The sequence below is a fragment of the Rhamphochromis longiceps genome, linkage group LG17 (genome assembly GCF_057381845.1).
Source record: "Rhamphochromis longiceps isolate RC_006_pf linkage group LG17, R_longiceps_female_GT1.1, whole genome shotgun sequence".
Lineage (NCBI taxonomy): Eukaryota > Metazoa > Chordata > Actinopteri > Cichliformes > Cichlidae > Rhamphochromis > Rhamphochromis longiceps.
The window spans coordinates 41089432-41098196 of NC_140573.1; the positions used below are offsets into that span (position 1 = coordinate 41089432).

Sequence of the window (8765 nt, forward strand, 5' to 3'; positions counted from 1 at the left end):
GGTGCATCAGAAATTACAACGCGTATAACATATTGGTTTTATAAAGATATTTTAAGTGGCCAAAAAGGACTGAAACGATCATAATGTAGGTAGAGTTACCCAGAGTCATAAAGACACTCGCAAAGCAGGTGATTCATAAACTCTGCTCACTAAAATCCCTCTTTGTCACAGGGTGGATGGGTGAGTAGTGAGGGTGATAGGAGGGGAAGGAAGGAAGGAGGAAGCACCGCCCCCCCCATACAAATAAAGCTCAACCTCGCTGTGGACGTTCTTAATTTCAGCGTCGTCGTCGTGCGCGAGAGGGAGTTGCAGACATGAAACAAACGTGGATCTCACAAAGTCTCCGGAGCATGAACAAACTCACCTTGCCGCTTTTCCTGTTGGCCCTGTGCTTTCTCGCCGGTGAAACTGGTAAGCTGCGGAAACTGGAGATTATTTCTTACAGTTTTTCCATTTTATTTTATTGCTACAGCCCAAATCACAGCAACAGTTTAGAAGTCGTGATTTCTTTCTATTATTATTATGATGATGATGCCTAATAAGATGTCTTCTTGAGAACTGATTATTTTTTATTAAACAGACAGTAAGTGTCCAACCGTATCTGTTACAGTTAACCCATGTTGCTCAGAGCCATGCCAGAACAGGGGCGTCTGCACACCACTGGCCTCAGAAAAATACGAGTGTGACTGCACACGCACGGGGTACTATGGGCAAAACTGCACAACACGTAAGTGTGAACATCGCGCTTGGAGTGAAACAAGGTGCATCTCTGGTGGTGACTTGATGGCTTGATTCACGTGCTCTCTTGGTCTCTTACAGCTGAGTTCTTCACCTGGATCAAAGTGTCTCTGAAGCCAACACCCAACACAGTCCACTACATCCTGACCCACTTCAAGGGTTTCTGGAACATCGTCAACAGCATCTCATTCCTCAGGGATGCCATCATGAGATATGTGCTGACATGTAAGTCTCTCTCTGCTCGAAGGCAAAAATGAAAAAGTGGATTGGAAAGTTTTTCACAGTACATTAAACAGTTTGCGCAGGAACTTGTTGTAGTGTTTATACTAAATGAAGGACTAATATGGGTTTTCCTTTCTCTAGCCCGATCCCACATGATTGACAGTCCTCCAACTTATAATGCTGATTACGGCTATAAGAGCTGGGAAGCCTACTCCAACCTTTCCTACTATACGCGCTCCCTCCCCCCTGTGCCGCAGGATTGCCCAACCCCTATGGGAGTAGTAGGTGAGTACACTCTCTACCTTTGGAGAACCAGTTTTCTTAGATTCTTAAGATACAAAACCGTCTTTGTCGAATTACATCATAGGAAGCGCGCACATTGGAATTAGCTTTCCTCTTAGATCAATTATAAAGTGTCTGAGGCAACATGGAAAAACCTCCCCCTACAAGCCCAAACCAAAGAGATCAAGTTATTTTTTGCGTCAGAAGTATGAAACAGACCCAAAGAGCTGTGATTTTCCTATCATACTGTTATGTGCTCATTGAAGTCTTCTTATTCTTCCAGGCAAAAAGGAGCTACCTGATGTTAAAGTTCTGGCTGAGAAGCTCTTAATGAGGAGACAGTTTATACCAGACCCGCAGGGCACCAGTTTGATGTTTGCCTTCTTCGCACAGCACTTCACCCACCAGTTCTTCAAATCTGACATGAAGAGAGGGCCTGCTTTCACTGTTGCTAAGGGTCATGGGGTAAGTGGAGCTGAATATCCCGGTTTTTGAAAAGCAAACTCATTTTAATGTGACCCAGTTTTAATTGGCGTGTCTTGTGCTGTCAGGTGGACCTCAACCACATCTACGGTGACAACCTGGAAAAGCAGCACAAGCTGAGACTCTTCAAGGATGGCAAGCTGAAATATCAGGTATGGGGGGGAAAGGTAGCTGTACTCGAGGCAGTCAAAGAGACCAGCTCATGTGCGTTTCTCACAGCAGTTTCCTCTTTTGCGTAACTCCGCAGATGCTCGATGGAGAGATGTACCCCCCTACAGTTAAGGAAGTGGGTGTCACGATGCATTACCCCCCTCACGTCCCAGATTCTCACCGCTTCGCTGTCGGCCACGAGGCATTTGGCCTGGTCCCTGGTCTGATGATGTACGCCACCATCTGGCTCCGTGAACACAACCGTGTGTGCGATGTGCTGAAAGAGGTCCACCCATACTGGGATGACGAAAGACTCTTCCAGACCACACGGCTCATCCTAATCGGTAAGACAAAAGAAGTCCAGATACCAGCTGTGACGTAGTTGGGATTTTTTATTAAAAAGCTAATAATCATATTGTTAGCAGGACTTCTTATTCACCTCCCAATGATGTTGCGCACAGTGGAGCATTTCATTTCAGGAACCTGATTTACTGAAAGACTTGAGAATTTCTTGTAAACATCAGAAAGAGGAAATGTGTTTTACTCTCAGGACTCCACTTTGTGCTTACCCACACTACAGACATGCAAATGAAGCATCAATAAGCACGATTTATTCTAAAGCAGAGTGGCTTTTAGCATCTAGAGTGTCTTCATTATATAAACCGTCACATTTCTCATCTGGCAGGTGAGACCATCAAAATCGTGATTGAGGACTACGTGCAGCATCTGAGCGGCTATCACTTCAAACTCAAGTTTGACCCCGAGCTGCTCTTTAACCAGCACTTCCAGTACCAGAACCGCATTGCATCTGAGTTCAACACCCTTTACCACTGGCACCCTCTGATGCCCGATAGTTTCCACATTGAGGAGACAGATTATAGCTACAAGCAGTTTGTCTTCAACACCTCTGTCGTGACCGAGCACGGCATCAGCAACCTGGTGGAGTCGTTCACCAATCAGATTGCCGGACGGGTACGAACTCTTTAAGCTCCGCAGCAGCAGTTAGACTGAAACATACAAGACCAGTGTTGCTCTAAGGATGCAGAATTGAAATTTCTTTTTTTTGTAATTTAGGTTGCTGGTGGTCGAAATGTCCCCGGACCCATCTTGTATGTGGCCATTAAATCCATAGAGAACAGCAGACAAATGCGTTACCAGTCCCTCAACGCCTACAGGAAACGATTCTCCATGAAGCCCTACACGTCTTTCGAAGACCTGACAGGTGAGACAGATTCAGCACTTCTTGAAAATACCTGTATGCTGAAAATGTGACAAAAACAGGTTCTTGTAATTGCTGTCTCAGGCCCAGCTATTGATAGATTAATATCTTTGCAATGCGCTGATTCTTATTTTCACAAAGTGTGACTGAAAAACCTGCAGGCTGCACAATACGGTTTATGCAATAGTTTACCTGATATTGAGGAAATGCCTCAGAGTCCCTAAGCAGCTGCTGGCAGTTTTGAAGGTTAGGTATTTATTTCCATGACTCTGAGAACCAGATGGCCATTTCATCTTAAGGTAGAGTAAGCAGACTGTCATGACTGCAGGCGAGATATAAACAGACACGGGGAGTCCCTCTACTTTAAAGAGGAAGATTTAAACTTTTCAAGAGGTTTAATGTCGATTAAAAACTAACTTTGACTTGCTGTATAAGTGAAGGAAAAAATGGCGTGCATGCTAGTGGAAAGATAAAAATCAGGAAGTAAAGACATATGAAATCTGTCAAATCGCAGTGACCGAGCCAGTGGGAAGGACGCCAGATTGTGTTACTGACCAAAACCATTTCCTTGTTTGTGTTATTCAGGGGAGAAAGAAATGGCTGCGGTGCTGGAGGAGCTGTACGGGCACGTCGATGCTGTGGAGCTCTACCCGGGCCTGCTGGTGGAGAAGCCCAGACATAACGGCATCTTTGGGGAAACAATGGTGGAGATGGGGGCTCCTTTCTCCCTCAAGGGCCTAATGGGAAATCCCATCTGCTCCCCGGAGTACTGGAAGCCCAGCACCTTCGGAGGCACAGTCGGCTTCGACGTGGTCAACACCGCCTCGCTCCAGAAGCTGGTGTGCAATAACGTGCGGGGTCCCTGCCCCGTGGCGTCCTTTCATGTGCCCGATGTTAAAGAGACCGGGTCCATGATCATCAACTCAAGCACATCGCAGTCGCAGGGCAGCGACATCAACCCCACCATTATTTTGAAAGAAAGGACTACTGAGCTCTAATTTTATTTAAGCGTGTTGTTGTTGTTGTTGTTGTTGTTGTTTTTAAAAAAACACAGTTTTATTTATTTATTTATTGGTATATTTATTTTATATATTTATACTGTAAAATAAAACCAGAACAAGTGGAACAAATTTTTATATTTGTGATTGAAATTAGAGTAAGTAATTTGTATTTATTTTGTACACTGTCTTCTTATACTGATAACCTCAGGCACTGCAACTTAATACTTGAAGGTCAGTTTACAGTTTCATTAAAACAGTAAGTTACTGTTAAATGTTTCCCTGGATTACCTGTTGCCTCTCCATTTATGTTCCCATAGTTGTATCCCAGTAATAAACAGTGATGAGAGTTTTAAAGGGCAGTGCTCCGGTGCAGACTGATTGTGACTATCTGCAGTTCACGTTGTTTTAGTGATTTCATTTTGACCAGTTTTCGTATTAGTCAGAATAATATGAAATGACAAGTGTATGTTGAATCCGCACTGTTTTTTTTTTTTGTTTTTTTTTTGTTTCGTTTTTGTTTTTTTATTTTTTTTATTTGTATTTTCAAGGAACAAACAAATATTCTGATTGTACAGGCTTAAAATAGTGTGTGCCTACGGTCTTCAGAGTATTAAACTGAATAAATGATGGAAGTCATACTTCAGAAATCAACTGTCCGTGTTGCTGTTTTCATGACGTCACTTTGTGTTCTTGTATAAACTCTGAACTGGCTGTGACAGCAGGATAAGACACTGTTATCTGAACATAGAGCGCACACATATCAGTTCACATGCTCCGACTGAAATGCAAATGGCTGTAACTCTGAGAAGTTGTTTCTTTCGACACACTCAGCGGCCGCTTTTTCTAAGTAGGCTTTGCTAGGGCTGGGTTGGACCTTCCTTCCTACAAGATACAAAACTAACAAATGTGTTCAAATGGCTGGAGACCTATTGACATTTAAATGATGTTCTGTTGGTGTTAACGGGGCCAAAGTATGTCAAGAAAACATCCCCCACATCATTGCGCTGCCACCATTAGTCCGAACTGTTGATAGAGGACAGGTTCTCTGCTGGACTGAGACCGGATGACTGATAAATCACACAAATATATAAACAAATAACAAAACTCTGAGATAATGAACTCACAAAAACAACCAAGAAGCAGAGACCACAGCGTAATGTAATTACTGAAACTGTCCGTTATAATAATAGTTACAATGTAAGAAACTGATTTACAGGATACATTCCTGTAAATCAGCTGGACTCAGAGGTAAAAAGATCCCCGTCTGTGAATAAACTAGAAAGGATAAAGTTTAGGTATATAACGTCTCAGTCTAATTAGCAAACCAAATCTCACATCAAGCCTTTTCTATACAATTTAATTTAATTTATACAGCACGAAATCACATAATAGTCGCCTCAAGGTGCTTTATATTGTAAGGTAGACCCTACAATAATACATATAGAGAAAACCCAACAATCATATGACCCTGTGTGAGCAGCACTTTGGCGACAGTGGGAAGGAAAAACTCCCTTTTAACAGGAAGAAACCTCCGGCAGAACCAGGCTCAGGGAGGGGCGGGGCCATCTGCTACCAGTTGGGGTGTTCTTTGAACAAAGAGAGCGAGAGCGTGACCTTGAGTTAAGTATCAACTTCACATTCAAACTTGACAGCAGCAGTCCCATTCTCTCGCTGTGTGTGTAAACACTCTTATCTGCAGGTCTGAAAGCGCAACGTAGCAACATTACATTTCACATACTACTGATGTCATAAAGTCTGAGCTTCAATCAAGATTCCCTGCGCGACTGCTATTCTCTCGAGTGCACTTTGTAGCTGAAGAGTTTTCACTTTTGTAGAATAAAACAAGTCTATACTTGTTAAGCTTAAAGAAGTTTGCGTGCCGTGAGGGAGCCTGGCAAGATCTCGTGCTTCGTGTGAGATCGCTTTAGAACGTAAACGATCCGTTTTGCATTAAAAGAATACAGTTTCACCAGTGCATGTAAGGGTGTCTTTGGGTAACACAAATCTTTTCCAGGTGACAGTTTCTATGTGCTGTCTCAGTTTTTGTATTATTTTAAGCTAGAACTCCACAGACTGCATGACTAGTAGTAAAAAGAAAGTGAGGAGATGACTGTATGCTGAGGCATTATGCATATCCCTAAAACTTTCCAATGGTTGTTATACACATGCCAGGAGAAAAAAAGTAGTTTTACTGTATGTGGTGCGTGGACTAGCACTCAGTTCAAAAGCATACAGTAAACCTAGCCACAGTCGTACAGACTGGCAGTATTACAGTGGAACAAAAGGGTTTTTTTAGGTTATCCAGTCCAAAACAAACATAGTGGAAGGAATGTTGACGTGACTGGCAGCATGGAGCGGTGAGTCAGACCGCCAGGCAGCATCCTTTCTAAACACAGACAATGACAAGCTAAACTTTCTCATCCATTCACGTATTTCGCACAAATGACAACGAAATCACATTTGCTCTCTCCCCTCACACCGGGTGATTAAAGTTTTAAAAAACAAAAACTTCTTGTGCATCAGCTGTCACCTTAACTGAATGTCATGAGCAGTTAGTCCTCCATCGCACAGTCTTTGTCCCGCACTTCAAAGCGAGAGGCGTAGGAGTCCCCTGTCAGAGGGACTTGGAGCATCACTGCATGAAAATGACATGATTGTGTGTGCATATTAGTTGTTTCCCCCATATTGTCAGGGGGAGTTTTATCACTCTATTGTGCAACAATGTGTGGCATGGTCAGGTCTCGATCTGCGACATCGAGCAGGGGAACGCATCTTGCTTTGTGTGAGTTTAATGAGAACGAGCGGGCCGTGGGCCCTGATTCGGGAGAAGATTAGGAGAGTGCTTTCTCTCTGACCGATTCTGGACCTCTCTGGAGTCGGACCCTGTGTGGAGACTGTGACCAGGACCCGAGTTACGTGATGCTCTGCAGGTGGCAGTGACTGGGGTGAAATGGGAGCTGGCGCAGGCCGCCTCGGCCCGTGAGGCACTGGCACTGAAACCAAATGACTTGACTGAAATGATTAATCCCTGATCAGATTATCTAATGGTTTATATTCTTTATCAGTCAATCCATTTTATAGTTTTCACTGCCAACTGTTTCAACTGAGCGATAATGTGTTGTAAGAAAAAAGTGTGTTACTACAACAAAGTCTAAAACAATGTGGCAATTGTTCTTAATGACCTGAGAACGGTGTGTGAGGAAAACAAGTGAAGCAAAACTATTAATCACAGTCTACGTGACTGCAGCTGAAGCTTTGCCTAACCCGGCTCACGTGGATGCTGGTACGAGGAAGTTATTTCCTTGCATCTAATGCTGAGTCTCCACGATGACAAACACAAATCTTTTCTTGTTGTTAAGGCAACTTTGCTGTCACAAGGAAGATTTGTCACTATCATTCTTTTTAAATGGTTATCTTTTCATCTGACAATGTGCACCACCTCACACTTTAATGAACAAACTGCAGTTGCGACCAGTGTTGGTCAAGTTACTTGAAAAAAGTAATCAGTAACTAATTACTGATTACTGCCCTAAAAAAGTAATCCTGTTACTTTACTGATTACTTATTTTCAAAAGTAATTAATTACTTAGTTACTTTTTAAAAACACGATTTACAACCTGAAGAGGTGATAAAGCGATAGAGCTTTCAGCCCAATTCTACTTTTTCTGCATAATCCATCATACAAAATGTAATCAGATGTAAAAATCTCTTTTTAAAACTTGTTTTATTAGTTTTAATCTTTTAACTTTATGCATCAAGCAAAAAATTTAATTATATGCAACATTCTCTGACTTGAATAAATTAGTTTAACATTTAAACCTATTTTCTGCACATTCCAGCACATAAAATAAAATATTTTGTGTGTTTACACTCACTCTTTCAAATAGATGCAAGTAAAACATAGCAGAAAATAAATAAAGTCAAAGACTCAGCGGTCCTGTTGCTCTATTTTCACCTGTAAAGCAGGAGTGGGGTAGGCGGAGGTTTACCCTGGTGCAGGTGTGCCGCGGTCAGTGGAAGAATCCGCGAGTTTCTCTGTGAGTTTCCCATTACGTCGTAGCTACTCGGTGCTTGCTCGGAAGTTTAGGGGTTTTCTCTTCCCACGCACAGCGGACGCTAATGTTTTTGTCACTTTTTATGGAATCAAACTCAAAGTAAGGTCAGTACTTCCACGCTTTAAACGCTGCACGCTCATACTCTCTCCCGCACTCGATATATGATCCATTGTTGATCTGCACACAGCTGTTGTCACAAATGGTGCACTCGCTTACGTCACTGTCGTGAGACATTCTCGCAAAAAAATCACGGTTTTAGTAACGCAGTAACGCAGCGTTCCTACGGGAAAGTTACAGTAATCTAATTACCGTTTTTGCGATAGTAATCCCTTACTTTACTCGTTACTTGAAAAAAGTAATCAGATTACAGTAACGCGTTACTGCCCATCTCTGGTTGCGACACACTTTCGTATGAACCGACCTGTGATAGGCTGCTAACGCACGATACCTGATCACATTCACATTGAGAATGCTTTGTTTGGTTTATTAGGATTGACCAATTACTGCTACAATTTTGAAAAAAAAAACAATAATAATAATTTAACTAGCAAAACAGATGATTGAGGAACTTAATGCGTCCAGTATGGAAAGAAGTTGATCTTTCATACTTTTTAG

At 42.4% G+C, this 8765-nt stretch overlaps 1 protein-coding gene across 1 annotated transcript; it reads left to right on the top strand.

Moving 5' to 3' along the window:
• The first annotated feature begins 263 nt into the window (after positions 1-263).
• On the top strand, positions 264-4724 carry ptgs2b (prostaglandin-endoperoxide synthase 2b). The gene is made up of 10 exons (XM_085386609.1): positions 264-411; positions 611-727; positions 820-963; positions 1102-1245; positions 1526-1707; positions 1794-1877; positions 1973-2219; positions 2561-2847; positions 2950-3097; positions 3680-4724. The coding sequence occupies exons 1-10, from the start codon at positions 315-317 to the stop codon at positions 4090-4092; spliced, it is 1863 nt and encodes a 620-aa protein (XP_085242735.1). The 5' UTR covers positions 264-314; the 3' UTR covers positions 4093-4724.
• Positions 4725-8765: the final 4041 nt, after the last annotated feature.

Excerpts from the sequence above, each read along its gene's own strand:
- ptgs2b (XM_085386609.1), top strand. The coding sequence starts at position 315 with ATGAAACAAACGTGGATCTCACAAAGTCTCCGGAGCATGAACAAACTC. Across the intron at positions 964-1,101 it reads CATGAGATATGTGCTGACAT|CCCGATCCCACATGATTGAC; the intron begins GTAAGTCTCTCT and ends TCCTTTCTCTAG. Across the intron at positions 3,098-3,679 it reads GTCTTTCGAAGACCTGACAG|GGGAGAAAGAAATGGCTGCG; the intron begins GTGAGACAGATT and ends TGTGTTATTCAG.